Here is a 19,673-nt window from a genome sequence, read left to right on the forward strand (position 1 = left end):
AGCAGGCGAGCCCCGTGGAGGGGCAGGTGGAGCAGGCGAGCCCCGTGGAGGGGCAGGTGGAGCAGGCGAGCCCCGTGGAGGGGCAGGTGGAGCAGGCGAGCCCCGTGGAGGGGCAGGTGGAGCAGACGAGCCCCGTGGAGGGGCAGGTGGAGCAGACGAGCCCTGTGGAGGGGCAGGTGGAGCAGACGAGCCCTGTGGAGGGGCAGGTGGAGCAGACGAGCCCTGTGGAGGGGCAGGTGGAGCAGACGAGCCCTGTGGAGGGGCAGGTGGAGCAGACGAGCCCAATGGAGGGGCAAGGTAATTAGAACAAATTTAAAGAGTTACAGTTTATATTTGTAAAGGCCTAAAGTGTTTGACCAATGGGTTACCTTGAATTTACTTGACTTCCAGTTTATTTCCCCCATAGAGCTTGATGCAGGTTAGGGCTCTTTTCAGCATCGACATTGCAATGTGTGCATGTGAAATAGTCACAATGCAGGATGCATGATGTCAAGTAGGGGAAATGAACTCAAACACACCATGCTATAACTTTTTTGCTGGTTGATAAATTAAAACTCACAAGGTTCTCATTTTCCATGGATAATCTGCTAGAAAAGTTGATCTGATATTACATAATTAGATGGTCTATCCGATTCTGTACTAGGGCTTTTGGAAGGAATTTTGTGAGTCTATTATAAATCTAAAAGTAAAAAAAAATGCTACTAATCGAATGCTGAAATTACTTGGCCAAAATTAAAGATTAAAGATATTAGGATAATTTGAATATTCAAAATAATTGGGAATGTCAGTGTCCCATGCACACTAAACTTGAAGGCAACATATCTCAATTTATCAGATTGCTATGAAATTTGATGAGCACATTTCATGCTCACAACCACACCACCATTTTCCCACCCCTTGCGTTCCTTGATCAAGTCAGCGAAGGATCAGCTCTTGTTGAAACAAATTAGGATTATCACAAACAGGATGGACATAAGCGAGAAAGTGAAACACGTGGAGTAAATGGAGCAACCTTAATTCAATCGCAATAAGACTACATGTACTTTACACCTATTAATACATGTACTGCCACACTTGTGCGACGTTGTGGTCTTTCAGTATTTTAAATAATAAGTTAAAGATTTATTTGGTATATGAGTAATTTTCTTTCTCCAAACCCATTGCTGTCTTCACAGGGTCAGCCAGGGGCACAGTTGCAAGTCGCAAAAAGAAAAAGTCAGGTATGTAAATAATGTTTGTTGGGTAATTATTGGTGGTTCTGATAACTGTTACCATAGCTCATTAGTCAAGCAGATTCTCTTAAAGGGTTAGTTCACCCAAAAATGAAAATTCTGTCAGTAATTACTCTCCCTCATGTTGTTCCAACATTCATGTTTACCTCGAAGCTAATACTCCCGCTAGCATACAATAGCCACATTAGCAGTTAGCTGCTGTTTGTTACACACAGTAGAGCAATAAAAACACAGTCTTAAGGCCCGTTCACACCAAGGATGATAACTATAAAGATAACGATAAAGATATAATTCTAAAAATCGTTCTCCATATTAAAGAATAACAGAGTTCACACCACAACTATAACGATAAAGATATGAGGAACGATATCATAGGGATCACTTTCAGAACGATTTTTTTCCAGCTGTCGAACGATAAAACACTGACAGCCAATCAGAATCCATTCTAATTTAAAGGTCTCGCGCATTTAAAATGGATCTGGATCATCCGGGCGCGCGCGTGCTTAGAATAAAAAGTCCGTTATCGGTCGCTGGTGTGGACACATATATAGTTATCTTTATCGTTATCTTTATAGTTATCGTGCTTGGTGTGAACGGGCCTTTACCGTTTCAATTGCAGGCAAGTCTCTGATTGTTGAAAATGGCCCCTTTTTCCCGAGCTTCGATGCCAACTTCGCCTGATATTGCCCCAAATTTGTGAAGGATTCCGGCGTAAAATGTTTAGTTAGCACAGACACCAAACGTTAAGCCAGTGGGAAGGGTTGTAGGAACCGCGTCATTAAAAATGAATTTAATCCACTGGTCCCTGATAGCTAGGTCCGTTCTTGGTAGAGAAAACACATTTACATGTTGATTCTGGCAGTCAACAACAGAGCAACTCACGTGTGCACTACGTTTCTGCATCTTTCGCGACTGAATTGAATATGAGGGGGTAAGGGGCAGGGCAGGCTTCCCGCGGCATAGGTCTGCGGTGTCCATATATGGTATATCCTGCCCCGTCATGACGTCAAGTCGGGGCTGAAATTAAAATCTCGTATTTGAGTGCGCGTGCACGCTTGCTGGTTGATGAATCCTGGGGTAAACAAACGCTTCACTTTTAAATATCGGCTTCCCGGCCAGTGTATAATCGTTAGGCAATCATAACATACATTGATTCTCGTGGAAAAGTGAAAATTACAGGTTATGACTCCTTTAAGATTGAGCAACTGGAGTCACTTGGACTATATTAACAATCTCTTTAATACATTTTCTGGGCCAGCAAGTTTCAATCCCTTAGTAGCCTATGGAAATGTGATCCAGCTCTCAGATTTAATCAAAAATATCTTAATTTGTGATCCGAAGATGAACGAAGGTCTTACGGGGTTGGAAGAACAACATGAGGGTGAGTAATTACTGACAGAATTTTCATATTTGGGTGAACTAACCCTTTAAGTAAATAAATGAATTACGCAAATAGAATTTAAAGGGGACCTATTATGCTAATTTCCAGTTCTATATTTTTGTTCTGATAGTCCACTAGAGTAGCTTTGCATTATCCTTAAAAAAAAATCCTTATTTATCTTGAACTGGTCCTTTATGCAGACCCTGTCTGAAACGAGTCGTTTTAGATGGAGTATTCTATAAGCCTACTATGATTACTATTCTAATGAGCCTCAGCCTGCATGTCATGTAAAATGTGGAGCCAAATATAAACAGCGTGTTTGCAGACACATTAACTGAAATAGAGGATGGTCTTTTTCCATATTTCAGGGGTCTCTACTCTCTAGACACACCAGGGAGTCAGGGACACATATTTATGTTGAAAAGACATTACAAAGTGCATTTTGTCTAATTAATGTAAATGTGTTTTTTTGTTTTTTGTTTTTTCTCACAGGGGGACCAAGGCATATGCCGGAAAGGAAAAGGTCACAAAAGAGTAAGTGCATTGCATGTAAATGCAATGATTGATACTTTGCTATACATTGCAACTTTTACCCCGGTTTATTTGCTATAGTTCCATTGCTTTTTTTTAACTACTTAAAACAGACAATTAGTCAAAATTTTATTTATTTATTTAATCATTTAGCAAAAGCTTTTATCCAAAGCGACTTAGCGACCCGCAACAGGGCAACAATATGTAAATGTCTTGACCAGTCCAGCTAGTCCAGCGTAGCACACATAACCATGATTATTCATAATAGATATAGAATAGTAATAATAATAATAATAATAATAATAGTAGTACATAATAGTAATAGTGAGATTAGTACAATTGACAACCTATAAAATCCAACAGGCTTAATTAGTCTAATTTGACCAAAATGCATTGTAGTAGTAGAAGCAGCAGCAGTGGAGTATTCTCAGTTGTGAGCTGTGGCTTAGCAGTAGTATGGTTATTCAAGCAAGCATACCACATTGGAAATTAGTGATTTGGTTCCATGGTACATGTTTTGATTAGTGATAAACATCACTTGTTGTCATCCTTGCAAGTCTGCTCCCTACTTAAAGGGATACTCCACTTTTTTTGGAAATAGGCTCATTTTACAACTCCCCCATAGTTGTACAGTCAAAATACAGTAATATGTAGCAGCGCCTGAAAATGGTCGACCCTAGTCTACCGAGCTGGGGACTATTTTCAGGCGCTGCGTCATATCATTACGTCTGCTGGACTCATGGTACGGCAGCAAAGTTTCTTGATTATTACGCAGGAATGAGAGTATAGTTCCTAGCCATATCAGCCTAGAAAATCACAAAGTGATTCATAGTTGTAAGTCTTCATAGTTGTGTTTATTTTGTTCCTAAACTAACTAATAAGTATTTGAAACGTGTTTTTGTTCACAGATTGCTCCTACCACACTCGCCTAGAGGCTTTCCCCATCAGGAGTGTAGTAAGAGAAAGAGTGAGAAAGGTTAGACAGTCATAAAGGAACTGCAGAGTGTAGGCAGTATGCAGAGTGCAATATAGGATTTAGAAACTTCCTTGTGAGTTGGCAAATACATATTACAGTATACATACCATAATTGTTAGGTAGATGCTTTTTATGTGTTTGGTCTTTTTTGAATTACAGTTTAGAAAGGAGTGTCTACTGAAAATAATGACCCATTGTATCAATGAAACTCAGTGCCTATAACCAGACATAATAGCCTTATGCTAAGAATGGAATTATTTATTTATTTTTCTTGATAGGGCAAAGCAGAAATGTTGGTTGACTGGGAGCCCTGTCCAGTATGGTAAGTATTTCTCTGTTCTTCTGCTTTATGAATTAGAGATAGGGGGGTTGGCTACAATACTTTTTCTATTAATCCGTTCTGTTTCAGATTAAACAAGCATTATAACAAGTGTAAAGCACACATCATTACAGAACTATAACAGTTTCATTTTCCATCTATGAAGGACCACCACCATTAATGCATGCATGAAGGTGGTGGTCCTTCATAGATGGAAAATTAAACTGTTATTCCCTAAAAATTCCCTTCTGTTTTTAGTGGTGAGCAGTGGGCCCAGTCCTGGCAGCCAAAGGATTCTCTCCGAAATAATGAAAATAAATAAAATGTATGTTTTGAACTCCATTTTGGTTTCAGCGTATTTATTCAATTGTTTCTGTTTTGCATTTGAAGTCGTATCTCATCTTTCTGTAGTAATGAAAAGGTGAAAATCTCCAAGAATGTGACCTGGAGTTTAATCTCGAGAGGGCTGTACTAGAAATGTACTTAATCCAACTGAATTTTCTTCTTCAGATGTTATTCAAAAGCATGTTTTCATATTTCATGATTATACATTGCACTTTTATTTTATTACAGTTGACGCGTAACTTGATTTCATGTTCTGTTGTCTGTGCTTTTCAAAGTTCACTTAACCTCACTGTGCACTGTTAAGAAATACAGCCTTATGGCTTGTTTGACATGAAGCTTAAATATGAAGTTCAACAAATAAGACTGACCTTCTTTATACTCACTCATTACTTTATATCTTTTACATTCTCTCTCACTCTCTTCTACTCCAAACTCATCAGCTGACTGGGCGTTTTACGTCTTAAACCAAATGTATTTTCTTCTCAACCCTCTTGAGCCAATCGTGTCATAGGTCCCTCCGCTGTGCTCATCAGGAGAAGAGCTCCACATTCATCCAGATCTCAGCATTGCTACTCACCCCTTCACCACCACCAGTGTCGGCTCCATGTAGGGGATATCCCTCTTCATATCATGCATTTCTCTACAGTACACCTTTAAAAGAACGATGTTTCGATGTGTTCCAATTGCCAAAGACTATATAGTTTCTACTTGTCATGCACCTTGTCAATAAATTTGTTTGATCACCCTTTAAGCCTCTTGTGAGTAATAAAGCAATACATAAGCATTTGGTGTATTTTCACTTATATTTTTGTGAAAGACCACAAATACACTATGATAACACTTGCAAAAGATGATAATTTTTGTTTTTACTTTTCCATACATCAAATTCAAAACAATATGATGATGTGGTTGAGACAAAAGAAACAACCTTCATTGAGTATATTTATATGTGGAATTTGTTTAACTTTACAAGTGGATTCTTTTTAAATGAAAATGTAGCCTATATATAATTTAATCAGGGCCTTCAAGTTTTATAAAAAAATTGGAGTGAGGTTACATTTGTTTGGGGAGGAGCCCCTCAAATATTTGAAACAGTGACCCCTCGGCCCCAAGTTTTTGCTTGCAGTTCAGTTTTATCTATTGTTCATAATTGACCAGCACAAACAAATTATAACAATTGGTAAATCTGATGAAAAAAACATGCATATTTAATCCAAATAAAATAAATGGTTTTATATATTTCAAAAGATAAAGCATAGAACTGTGCGGAGCCGCTTGTTGGCTGAAGTACCAGTTCCATCTGTCACACTTTGATCTCTCTCACACACGTGATCTCTCTCTCTCTCTCTCTCTCTCTCTCTCTCTCTCTCTCTCTCTCTCTCTCTCTCTCTCTCTCTCACACACACACACACACACTGATTTAATTATAAAGATACATGGATCACCATGATTTTAGCTTCTAGAATAGAACAGTTTTTGTCACTAGTTAAAAGACAAATATTGATTTATTGTGAAGGTCTTGATCTGGACAGTATATCGCACATTTTGTCTCCTAATGCTGACATATTTATACACAGCAGTTTATTACATTCATCAGGGCAGGGGGCAAAACAAACACGTGGAGGCCATAATTAAATAATAATAATAAAAAATTAAAGGTCGCTCTTTGAAGGACTAAACTCCCGCCGACAAACTCGAATTCATTTCTACTGTAGGCTACAGCCTATAGCCTACCAGCTAAAACCACAGATGTTAAATCCTGGCGATTTTGTTTCACCCTGATCATCTAAATGCAGCATAATGTATGTTTTGGCTGTATAATGTATGTTTCTTGATATATATAATAGTAAAGACACATTTTTATAACCCTGGTCGGGAAACCAGAAGAACTACAAGTATGGTGGCTGATTTGTACACTTTGTAAGAAGTTCTATGGCGCGTCTCTTGTGGGAATTGTAGTTTATAAATAGCGTACATTGGAGATGGCCCTGATGGTTGTCCTACAACTACAATATCAGTTAAATATACTTAATGACCTGAGATCCTAGCGATTTTTTTTTATTTTGATCATTACTATCACTATATACACAAACTGTAGTTTTTTTAGGAGCCATGTAGAATCTCAAAAACAAACACACTCTACAATACACACTGGTGAGATAGGCTACATGCAAACCAATACTACAAAAACTAATGCGGTAATACGCAAGCGATGTTGGTTGTGGTTCTCTCCTTCAAAAACGTTTTCACATGATGAACACAACAAAAATTCAAAAATTCAAAAATTCAAACACAACAAAAATTTTTTTTTTTTCATTCCTTAATACAAAACAATACACCAAATAACACCAATAAAGATGATTCTGCTCCAGCATCCCATCTTTGGTCCTAACCAGTCATTGGGGGTAAAATCCCCTGGGACGCATGAAATGAAATGTGCAGGCAGACTTCTTCCAATCCATCGTGTCCTACAAAATTAGAAGCACTGATAATGCATCCTTTTTATAAAATGGAAGCATATATCTGTATGTGAGGCAATTTGATGCATTTCTTTTCATTAAAGTAGTATAGTGCAACAGCCACCATACATGTACAGTATGTGTAGTCACAGCACAGAGTACAGCACTCAAAAGTTACAGTAGAGAGCAGTCTGACCCCTACTGTACCTTTTTTCCTCCCTGAAGTTTCTGATACAGTTTTTCTTGATTGTTTACACACATTTTCTGAAAGCATGCCTCATATTCTCAGAACTCTACACACAAATCAAAAAACACACACACAATGGGCAAAACCCCTCAATTCTCCTGCAAAATGAAACTTTACATTCAAAACAATGTTATTTCTTCTCAAAATGGTATTTTGTTTTCAAATGACACACACAAACCATCATATGAATAGACATTTATAAGAACCAGTTGAACACTGATGTGTTCAGTGTAAAACACTATGATGAATGGAAAACACTTCTTCTCCATCCATCATAATGACTTAGGTATTTTCTTGTTCAGTGTTACACTTACTACAGACAGTACATACATAAATGTTGTAAAATATCTGAGAATATTGTTTTTATACTCAGAACACACAAATACACGGTAACAAATACATTTTATTGTTCCCACAAAAACAATGTACACAGTGTACATCCCAACCAATTAAAAAGTTGTACATAGAGTTGTCTACATACAAAACAACAGAAGAATTGCCTGTGTACATTTACAGTAAAAAATGTTGGCATCCATTGCCCCATTGAAGAGCTGACCTGTTGCTCTTTTATGCTAAAGCTCTGATTGTTAATTGTAAAACTGTGTGACGGGTGTTTGCCCATATGAAGAGTCAGTGTGCATATTTGAATGGCAGTGTGTTCCTTGTGAAAACAAGAGATTTTCTGCATGAAAATTGTGCCATAAGCAGAGAATTGTGTGTAGTGTTTTGAAAATGGTTTTAGAACTGCAATTTGAGTGTAAAGCAGGAATTGTCCTTGTAGTTTCGCAGAATTGGTTCAGGGGGTTCGTGAATGCGTTACATGTTGTGCTCATTGTGTCTCAAGTACCAGTATTTGTGTGTAAACAATTGAGAAAAACTGTAATGGAAGCGACGGTGAAGTGACTCTCAAGTTTGGCTGTACTCGTCGCCCAGCCTCCTTAGTCATAGCCTACCATGGACAAGAACATGGTCAACTAAAAAGGCACAAATCTCATCTGAGACTGCTTGTCTTTTTGCCCTCCCCCTTCTCCTCCCCCTCTCATCTTATCCCTTTCATCGATATATTGAAGGTTCTCGATTGCTGTGTGACCAGTTTTGACTCTTTGTGTTTCCTCCTGGGTGATTGTGTGCTAATTGAGCTGAAGCTGTGCTGAATGCTAGTGCTTTCTAAATTACAACATTGTGTACGGCAATGATAAATGAAGGGATATGTGTGTAAAGTTTTGCAGTGAAAGTTCAAGAAATCTTACTCATGTGTCAAAACTGGGGAATAGTGTTTATAGTTTGGGGAAAAGGGTGTGCTTTTTGATGAATGGTGTTATGGTTTTGAAATTTTAGGGTTAGGGTTAGTGTTTCAGCAATCGAGTAAAACTGTAACATGCCTTAACACACCTTAGATACACATTACTTATTATACTAGATCGATCTTGTTTAATTACAAGCCAGGTTGGTTTGAAAATAAGTAAAAAGACATGCATTAAAGTAATGAATTAATAATGCAGTGTGATGTTAAATTAAAAAAAATTCCACATATAAATACGTGATGTTTTTTTTCTCCAGCTATTGACTTTTATCAACCATAAAAATATAAAATCTTATTTTTCAATAATAATGGATGAAAAAGAAAAAAACATAAAATGCTCATCTTTGGAAATACTTTATTTCTTGTCTTTTACAACAATACTACTGAAAATACACCAAATGCATATTTGTCAAACAAGCCATAAGGCTGTATTTAAAAAACACTGGACTGTGAGGTTAAGTTCACTTGAAAAGCTCCAGCAGAAAAGAGAATCAAGTCATCTGTAATAATATACAATAAAGAATAATCATAACAAAAAAACAGTGTATTTTTCTGTTACATACTATAATGCATCTGTGCAGTAATATAAAATTACACAACAGTTATATCCTACAGTATAATACACTCAATCAAATAGCGATCCATAGGCAGCCTCTGAAAAAAAAAATGACATAGACAGACACAGACACTGCTGCTGCACCGCAGAATAAGTAAATGTGGAGAAATGCAAGTAATCAAGAATGAGTTTTTACATCATGGCCTAAATGTGATGATAAAGGAATGGTCATGAGGTCACCAAAGTCATCATGTGCTTACAAGATTTCATGGCAATCTGCACAATTAGACAATATCAAATACAATGTCAAATTTTACATTCTGGTCTAATGGTTGTGCTACAGGGAATGTCATGAGGTCAACAAAAATGACATGATTCATTGCTCAGCAAAATACAAAAATTGGTTCATAACATTTGTTGTATGCAAGTCAAAAGTTTGGCCTGATGTTGGTGCAAAAGGAAAGGTCACAGGGTCACCACAATCAAGGGGAGTCTCTCTTAAAAGAGTATGAATACACTACCCAAATATCATGTGAGCCCAGTAATTACATCTGGTAATATCATACATGCTAAGTTGACATTTTTGGCTAAGATTGGTGCACCTATACTGGTAGGTTTGTGCATCTTCATTGAACTGTGCAATGTGCTTACTAAATTTAGGACATACTAGCTTTGGGACATACTACTTTGTCATCTTAATGGACAGATCTGTCGCGTGCATCATGTCACCGTTAACTGCCCTGTCAATCATCTTGTTAAAATTCTCCATTCAATCTAATTTTATTTTCTACCGTTTCGGAGAGAAATGTAGTTGCACGTTGATCTGCCAGTCGTGGGTCTTTCATGCGGAGACTCTCCTCATGTGTTTGCAATTTGAATATAATGATGTAAAAGTTAATGGCTAAAACGTATCTTTACAAAAGTCCACAATGCATCTGCAGATGCAATATAATGTAGACAACACTGAATAAATACATTTTCGTCAGGTTAGATACTGATAATTAATCACTCTAACCCCTTTATCTAAACCTCTCTACATAACCGCTGGATTCACGCGTCCTCCATGTCTGTAGTTTTTTAACACTTTTCACTCGTGTTTGTAGTTCTAACCGAATCCTCGTCCAACGCGCGATGGGTTGTGGGCAATATTAGCCGTTATAGTGTGCATCGATCTGCACTTCGGATTCTGACCGGAAATAGTAGACCATCCGGGTATATTTGGAACACTCATTTCAACGATTTGGGACGTACTAATTCTATTTTCGAATGCTATTTAGGATGGATAGTATGCGAATTGGGACGCACCTACAGTTTGAATTTTCAACAAGATATAATGCACACAGATTTTGATGAGGTAAATCAGCATACTAATAATACACAGATATAGGGCAAGTCCATTTCCTTCAACACAGTCCTTCGTTCAGCTTCCATCTGGGGAAATACAGAAAACAATAATAAGAGGCTGAATTTCAGCTGTTTTAGCATAAATAAAATACACAAATAAATTACTAAGAATAACAGTATTAGGGGGTTATTCCAAAAACTAACAAACATACATATTAATAAATAAATAAATGACCTAAATTGTGTTTTCCTCTTCATCCTCACTGGTGTCTGGACTACTGAGGCCACTTTGATCTTCCTCTTCAACATGTAGAAGGACAGAGGCCTCAGGACCTAAGGCAGTCTTATACTGTTGGAGGACCACTTGGAACCTTTCTGACACCTCTGACAGTCTTCTTCTTAAGAGACAGCAAAGTCCCTCATTTCCCTTGTCTACGTCTCAAAATACAAAAGAGATTACATTAAAGACAAACTATGTTAAGATTATTCAATAAGGCCAAAGAACTAACCTATTAAAATCTACATAGCAGGATGGTTGCCATTTTTATGTGTATCGCTGACATGGGACCAGGCTAGCTTCTGTATAAAACGACTTGAGGCAACATGACGGCTCACTGAGATGACTTTATGGAGGGAGGCCCAAAGCAGCATATAAGCGTTTTGTGCCCATGTCTGATAGCTGTTTTAAGTTAACAGTTTTCTTCTTCACTACAGTTATGCTGAAGTAACACATTGTGTTAGTTCCTGACCATCAAGGTTTTCTATGTTGACTGGAGGAAATAATAATAAGATTAATCTTGATGTTATGCTAACCCCATGTAACATATCAGGACACAAATTACAATGGTCAAAATTCTTTTGTTCATTTACGCTTTCAAGTAACAGCCATAATACAACATATCTGCACATCTTTCAAGCATCAATCTTTACAACCTTACTGACTTGTTACCATAGCTACAGTAACAATTGTAATCCCCATTTTATGTATATCCCAAAGGACCACGGCAAAGAGAGCCATAACCGTTCTACTCCATCCAAGTTCTGTGACTGATGTGTTTTTTTGTATGTTTTTTTTAAACACATTAGATGGACAGGGTTTTAATTAAACTTACCCTCCTCAGCCAACTTGTTCTTGAGAACCATTGCCAGGCTCTGCAACCACGTGCAGTGTTGTGCCATCTCCAACACCAAAACGCTTGTTTCCTCATGCAGTCGCCTTGTTAACATCACTTGGTCGTGCACTCGTTTCTTGATCGAAATATTTGCTAAGAATCAATAACAGTTACATGTATCCATGAGACAATCTTGCATAATCACTGCAAACATTGACTTTTTTTTAATCAAATCGATACATAAGAAAACTGAAAATACACCATTAAACTAAATTAATATTACAACACTCAATATGTAACATGCATGCCTTAGTTCAGTATACTCTATAAAGCAGAACTGTAAATAAATTCCTGTGAAGCATCTACAAACAGACATACCACTGCCATGAACCTCCCACGGCCATATTTGAGACACAGTACTCTCTCCAGTTAGGGAATGCTCCACCACAGCTACGTCAATGTTTGTTGCCGATTCTAGTACAAGATCATTGTATTTCTGTATCTCCTGAAGAAGGAGTTTTTTGTCTTCTGCCAGCTTCCTTCGAAGGCGATGGCGAAACTTGCTGCTGTCTAGAAAGACATGAAGTACAGAGGCAGAGGTTTTTGACAGAACTCTTCAACAATAAAAAAATTATAGCACCAAAAAATTGAAAAGCAAAGCTGCAGTTATTGAAAACATAATGAAATACAGTATGTGAAAATTATAATGTAGACTGACATGGGAAACAAATTGTCCAAGGTGTAACATTTAGGGGGGAATCTATTTGCATGATTTTCATGATTGCCTGAAAATAATAATTGTGCATTAATTAATTTAGAATTGGCAGTTTTTTATCTAAATACGTTCCCCTTCCACGGAGGCCTCTATGTTGCACCTCCATGTTCCTACAGTAGCCCACAACGGACAAACAAACACTAGATAGTACCTCTCACATTTTCTCGTCGGCTACCGTAGCTTGGAAAGATAGAGGTGAGGGAAGCTGGTTGCAATCGTCAAACCTCACTGATAGATGCCACTAATTCCTACCACTAAATCCTACAGACTGGTCATTTAAAGAACAGAATTCAACGATTGAGCTGAACTGTGCTACTACACTTATTTGCTAATTCCATGTTGGTGGAGTAGGATGCATACAGTAGCCTGAACTTATCAACCTATTATATTATATTATATAGTTATACCATTCTGACGGTAGAGGGTTCGCTTCCGGTGCCTCACACTAAGGTAGAGCCCCTCAATTGACTGCTGAAGTCCTCTGTGTGTGGTGCCTTGACTGGCACGAGATGTATCAGGTGTCTCTGTAGAAGATATAACGAAAGCAAATTCACTGTTAAAACAACACAGAACCGTTTCTCTGCTTGAATTTCATGTAAAACCTTTTAATCAAACTTATTTAAACTTTGTATGTGCACTTCCTGCAGGAAACTGGAATATACTAATAAACCTGACATCATAAATGTGGCATCACATTAGATGATGATCAACCTACTATTTTTTGCTGCTCTTTAATATCAAACATAAAATTTAGATTGTAGAAAGGGATGTTTGTTGTTTCTTTTATCTGGTCATGCTTACCACCAGCTGCCCATTCCTTTACATCAGATAGCCACTGTGACACCACTTCATCTGTGCAATCTAGCTCTGTTTTTAGGTCAGCTAGCCTTGCAGTCTCATCATGGAGTCTCTGACAAGTCTGATGAACAGTGTTATACAATAATAAGGATTAAAACTTGATTAACAACAGGCCAAGTAAACACAACAAAAGGACACACAAAACAATTAATATGAGACTTACCTTCACATATCTTGTGGAAAGTGCCTGATGTAAAGAGATATTTTTTTTCTCGTTCCACCCCATTGCATGCAACGTAAGCATGTCCACCCGTGCTGTTGAAAGCAAATAATGAGGTTATGATGATCAATCTAAAAATTTTTTACAAGAATATTGCAAACTCCGGTCACCTGCTTTGGACATATATTTGGTCGTCAGGGCACAACGTGAGAGGTAGCTGTTCACTTGCTCCACCTCCTCACCAGCGGTAGTCCCTGCTCCTTCCTGGTTCCTGCCACTCCAATTAATCTGTTAGTAAAGGGTGGAAGAAATTCAATTTAATTTTATTTATATAGCCCAATATCACAAACCACAATTTGCATCAAAGGGCATTACATTCCATGCAAGAAATGGTTATGCAAAAACACAAGATAACATAGTGTAGCTTAACTTATATTTAATATTATTAATGTGCTTGTAAATATTACAAATGTACATAAGATGCCAAAATATTATACACACCTCACACTTAGTAGCATGGGCTCGAGCATGCATTACACTGAGAAAGGGTTTCATAGTGGTCAGTTCCTGAAGAGCAGGAAGGACACTAGCAACTTTCTCCAGGTATGGCCAGTATTTGCATGCCACGTCCATTGCGAAGAATTGTGCCTTGGCTGGCATGAGCTCCTTCTGAAGGTACAGAGGGTAGGCAAATATCTCCCCCCTGTACATATTAAGGGCTTTCAAAAGGAACCCATGGCGACACACAGCAACCTCCATCCCCTCTTCATCCAATTTTGAAGCCCTCCTTGAAGTTTCCCTCGCTGCTGTCCACTGGGAGTCCCCACATGTGCCTCTTCCCTGTGTCTATGAAACACAAAACAAACACGACAAATCAAATAAAAGCAATGGTGTCATTCAATATATGGCATTTTGATTTTGTAATTGATATGCAGGAGTAATTGAAGTGGGGGTTACGTTTATTATTGTAACAACTATTTTGTCAACTTGCATTTTTCACTGCTTTCTGTATGGTGTCGACAAATCTAGACACCGCGCTGTCTTCAGCCACAAAGAGCCCCTCAAAAAAGCCAGGATCATCAGAGCTGAGGAAGAAAGAAAAATAGAAAATCCATTCATGAAATATATGAAGTAAGAAAATAAATCAATAAAAAGACTGGAAGAAAGATCACCTTCCGTTTCGGCGAAAGCGATATAGCTTTCTGTTTCCATCTGCTGAAACAGCCAACATTTCTGGTGTGCAGGCTGGGCAGGTGAAAGGAGCACTACAGCAGAGCTGGTCTTCCTCAAATGATGCATACGAAAGCTCTAAGAAGCTACGCTGCAGTGCATCGCCGTTGATAGATCCAGACTGGAAAATATATAGAATGAAATAGTATTTTGATATTGTCTGCTTATGGAATTTTTTTTATAAAATGGTAATAACATTTACACTTACTCTTCCTCCACACTTAGTGCGATGTTCCAGCAGCTTTGCGAAGGCTTGTCTGGAGAATCCCGGAGAGATGATCTTGAGTTCCTGAAAGGAGCTCAAGAGGTCCAGTGTATAAAGTGTGGAATTGGTGACGGAGGCTGGCCAATATCCACTTCTTAGGAGGTCTTTAAAGTCAGGGGTCCACTGCTGCTGGCATGTTTGACATTCATACAATGGCTGATGCAAGTCAAAACGCCCTTGGAACAAAAAAAAATAATTAAAAATATAATACACATTTACCACATACTTAATTTTACAACACTTAGTTCATTATGCACATTGTGAATGGTTAAGAGACATTGCGCAAGTTCCTATAATCCCACATTTATATTTTCAAATTCACTAAATTCCACACTGCTGTGTTGATTGGACATCATGCTGGAAAGATGCTAGGACAAAAAAAAAAAAAAAAACATCTGTCTTTGTTTCAGTTAATAACATTACCATGTGCTATTCCATATTTCTGTCACTTCTGCAATTGTAAGCACAATGCCACAGCACAATAGTGTGAAAAACATCACATCTACAATATATATATATATATATATTTTTATTTTATTTTTTTTACCATTGATGGTAATTAAAATCACTGGTTTGCCTGGTAACACAGTGAAGTTTGTGCCTCCACAGGAGCAGTCTGGCACCTTCACAGTTGGCAAAATGCAAGCTGGCAAAAAGAAGGAAAACCAATCATTTAGATTATCTGTAACTGTCTGCAGACACACATTGAACAGCAAAATTAAAGCTTTCGTGAGAACGTACCTTGCTCATGGGTGCAATATCCATCCTCCCCTTTAATGATGCATGTGGTCGGAGGAATGGCTTCAAAAAAACCACGAATCATGCATTCCCTGTTGTGGAGTGGATGTTTTTTGTGATGCAATACATCACAGTCCCCACAGAACCACTCCTCAGGAAGACACTCCCTGCACCTAAGGAGAAAATTATATATATAAAATTAATATTATAATATAATACATTATTATATGTTATATGAATAACTCATATAAAGTACTGTACACTCTATTTAAGCTATTTACCTTTTACTAGGTTTGATTTTATTGTATAGGATTGCATAGTGCCTCAGTGTTTAGCACTGTCACCTCACAGCAAGAAGGTCCTAGATGTACTTTTCTCATTAATGTGTTTTTCATCTGGGTATCTAAGTCTTCTCCCATCCCAAAAGACATGCATCTTAGCCTATAAAGCAGGGCACTCTGCAAACCTACCCTGGGTAATTGAAGTTTGATATTAATGAAAACCAACCTAATAACAGCAGGCTCGTTGCAAAGGCAACACAGGGGATGACCAACAGCCTCTATTGAAATAAGGCATTTTAGGTGGTATGGTCTTGCTTCTTTCCAGCGCTCAGAGGCTTTCTGCTGCCGAAAAGACCATGATGATGCAGAGCTACTTTGAGGCTGAGCAGCAGAAGGACATGACGCCAAAATATCAGAGAGCCTCTCCATATTTTTTTCTGTAAAGAAAATCCAAAAATAAAGCGGTAAGGGATAATTTAGATAAGGAACAATTAAAAGTCAACTGATCAGTATTAGAATGAACACTTTTTTTATACTGTGCAAGCTTAAATTAATCACTGTGAATTACCAAATTCCCCTTGAGGATTTAGTTTTGTTGAGATTGCAGTAAGTGGAACCTCCACACTGGATGACAGGGAGCCCTCAACCGTGGGGTATGTGGCTGTAAAACAGCACATAGAAGAATAAGAACAAGTTAGGCTATCACACTCTATTCTTGTTCTTCTTTTCAAACTATATACTAAACAATTTATGAAATCAGACATATTTTTGTTAAGTACTTGGTAGTGTCTTCTACAATAGTGTCACTAATGTTTTTTTAGTTATTTGAATATCTTAAACTCTCAATAAACAATTACAGTGTTCTAATTTGAGTTGGTCCAACATTATCATTGTAAATTCCTCCTACAAATGTCAAATAATTCAGATATAACCTGTAGCGGAGGCATGGCGTCGCCCTCCTCGCCTCCCCCTCGGCTTACCACGTCCTACAGAGTCCCTTTTAGAGGTGTGTGGAGGGTCTCGTACACGTTTCCTCTCATCAGCTGCTCTCTGTGTATTGGAGTGAATATTTCTTGTAAGACTGATGTTGATAAAAGTACGGTAACCAAAAGGCAGGTAACTTGTGAAAGGAAAACACAACATAGTGTGTTAGTAAGGTGTTGAACAGCTTAAATGAGCCTTGGAATAGATTCTCCAAGTCTCTGTAACTCAGAGGGATGGAACTGCATATACTACTATTATTATTATTATATTCCCTTATTAACACGTCACAGAACATGGCAGGATGCATCATGCAATATACCTGTATAAAATCTTCTGCACTCATCATTCTTACATATTCCTCATCACGTTTTACTTTAATTTATGTTTGTTTTTATAAAATGATTGAGGTGTACAAAAACTCTAACCTTGGCTTCAGCTAGAATGTGTTCATGTTTCAGCTCCAGAGCCATGCGTCTCCCCTCTTGGTAGTGGGGATCCTTTGAATCAAGTTTATGCTTGGTGGCCATTGCAATGCAGTCAGATACAGACAGACAGTCAGATACAGACAGACAGTCAGATACAGACAGACAGACAGACAGTCAGATACAAACAGACAGACTGACAAAGATGGGTAAGACAGACAAGTAGTGCTAGACAAAGACAGACAGGGAGGAAAGAAAGAGCAATAGATAAAGACTGTGAGATAGATAAAGATTGAGGATGAAAGAGAGGATGTAAGATATAGAAAATAATGAAGAGATAGAGGTTGGCTCTTAAAAGTGCCTTTGGGTTTTGAAAATCAGGTTCGGATAGGTTCGACAGGTGATATGTTTGACAGGATCTGCATGGAGAACAACAGAAAATGTTAATTATGTAGTGTTGTTGATATAAGATTTAAAAAGTGTACCCTAATAGTGAGTGATTCCCATTTTCTTGTAAATGCTTAGGATAAATAAATACAGATTCACGTTGTTTCTATTTCCTGTGCTACTGTTAAAAGTCGCGTAAGTTAACATTTTTTTTTAAAGGCGCGTAACATGTGCCTGGGGTTCGCCATAAAGGCAGCGTTATGTGCAGTATAACGTTAGACCAAGTGATAATATTGTTATTACTAACACATTACAGTGACGTTGAGTGTGAACCACGATGATCGAGAGAAAATCACATCATCTAAATGTCCCCAATTACTATTCCCCCAATAAATTCTCAATAAGCAGTTACACGTCCAAAATATATGTGGACTACATCATGTGGACATGATATATATATCACAACATGTTTTTTTTATGTGGAAATAGGCTAACGTTACTCATAATTTTATTTTGTATATATACATCTACAGCTATATATCTAGGCTTAGAACATGTTTTTTTTTTTTTTAACTCGTAATTTTCTTCATTTTGGACGTGTAAATAATGCTTATGAATTCATCTTGCTTATTAGACTGTTGTAAGCGACTTACCGTGGTGGAATCGCGCTGGGCAATGGTTTCTGCGATGGTCGCACACAGTGACGTGTTGCACAAAATTGCGCCAAAATATCAATCATAATTAAAAGTACAGTCTTAATATTTTATATCCGTGCTCAATTTTAAAGGGGTCAGCATAAATGTCCAAGTGAAGGAAAAACGAGTATGTAGCCATTACATTTAAACACATATCACTTCCCAGAATACATCCATCTCTTTGCGAAAGGATATGTCCATATAAAGTAATATAAACATTTCTGCAGTAGGCTATATAATTAATTTATTACAACTGCATAAACAGTATTGAGATGAAAGTTCTATAAAAGTAGGCTATTCTTTTTTTCTTTTTTCTTTTTTGGGGCGCAGAAAAAAAAGAAAAGTAGGCTCACTATAAGCCATTGCAATTTGAAATAACATCGACAATTATAAAATATCCCACAATAAATTAAGGCATGTTTTAAGCCTACAGCAAATATGCAGTCCTGCAATTATGTCGTTTTAATGTAGTCCACAATAATATAAAAAAGAGGAAAAATCGTGATATTACCGATTTAGAAAAGGGTTTCAGCTAGCTACCCTCAACGTCGGCTTATGGACGTGAGGGGGAAATTACCACAATATGTGATCGAAAATTATAAAATATCCCACCTAAATGAAGGAATGTTTTAAGCAAATAGAAAATATACCGTCTTGTAATTATGTAATTTTAATGTAGCCCAAAATTATATAAAAAGAGAGGAAAAAGAGTTAGGTTTAGGAAAATAATAAAAGTTCAAAATTCAAAGATGAGTGATTTGCACTCAAATCTATCGGACGACCCTCTCCGTTGTCAAGTGACGAATAGGGGGTACCCTCAACGTCGGCTTTGGACGTGAGGGGGAAATGACCAAACGGCATAGCCTATGCTGAGCCTATGTGACGAATAGGGGTGAGACCATGTTGCAAAGAAAGACGTGGTGCAGGCACGAAAAATACGTCCCTTTGAAATACATTAGATTGAAAGTCGTGCTGAGTGACACGAAAAAAAGAAGGAAATTCGTGCCTAGGGACACGAATCAATAGATTCATGTTGAGTAGCCTATACCGAATATAAAGTAATAAAAACGAGA

General features: G+C 37.7%; 2 protein-coding genes across 3 annotated transcripts in view; one reads left to right on the top strand and one right to left on the bottom strand.

Moving 5' to 3' along the window:
- Nucleotides 1-4,780, top strand: part of LOC308691794 (uncharacterized protein) — a gene marked incomplete at its 5' end in the record, with an annotated part of 8,231 nt that extends 3,451 nt beyond the window's left edge. The window contains 5 exons of the mRNA XM_081367355.1: nt 6-297; nt 1,176-1,220; nt 3,106-3,147; nt 4,399-4,442; nt 4,698-4,780. Of these exons, the coding sequence (XP_081223481.1) occupies nt 6-297; nt 1,176-1,220; nt 3,106-3,147; nt 4,399-4,421 (402 nt within the window). The 3' untranslated portion in view covers nt 4,422-4,442; nt 4,698-4,780. The remainder of the gene's footprint in view (nt 1-5; nt 298-1,175; nt 1,221-3,105; nt 3,148-4,398; nt 4,443-4,697) is intronic.
- Nucleotides 4,781-9,131: 4,351 nt separating this feature from the next.
- Nucleotides 9,132-18,946, bottom strand: LOC308692724 (uncharacterized protein). 2 transcript variants are annotated; one of them, XM_081369031.1, is made up of 18 exons: nt 17,522-18,946; nt 17,045-17,162; nt 16,681-16,773; nt 16,339-16,549; nt 15,835-16,004; nt 15,641-15,739; nt 15,037-15,269; nt 14,771-14,949; nt 14,590-14,683; nt 14,100-14,444; nt 13,769-13,886; nt 13,602-13,693; nt 13,382-13,499; nt 12,988-13,104; nt 12,184-12,375; nt 11,806-11,958; nt 10,929-11,125; nt 9,132-10,780 (listed from the first exon to the last, which is right to left on the bottom strand). In XM_081369031.1, the coding sequence occupies exons 1-17, from the start codon at nt 17,621-17,623 to the stop codon at nt 10,929-10,931; spliced, it is 2,631 nt and encodes an 876-aa protein (XP_081225157.1). In that variant the 5' UTR covers nt 17,624-18,946; the 3' UTR covers nt 9,132-10,780. The 2 variants fall into 2 exon arrangements, with proteins under 2 accessions (XP_081225157.1, XP_081225156.1); XM_081369030.1 differs by having other exon boundaries at nt 10,929-11,131; nt 17,522-18,787.
- Nucleotides 18,947-19,673: the final 727 nt, after the last annotated feature.

This window comes from Scardinius erythrophthalmus (assembly GCF_964197995.2).
Source record: "Scardinius erythrophthalmus genome assembly, chromosome: 6".
In the NCBI taxonomy this organism is placed as follows: domain Eukaryota; kingdom Metazoa; phylum Chordata; class Actinopteri; order Cypriniformes; family Leuciscidae; genus Scardinius; species Scardinius erythrophthalmus.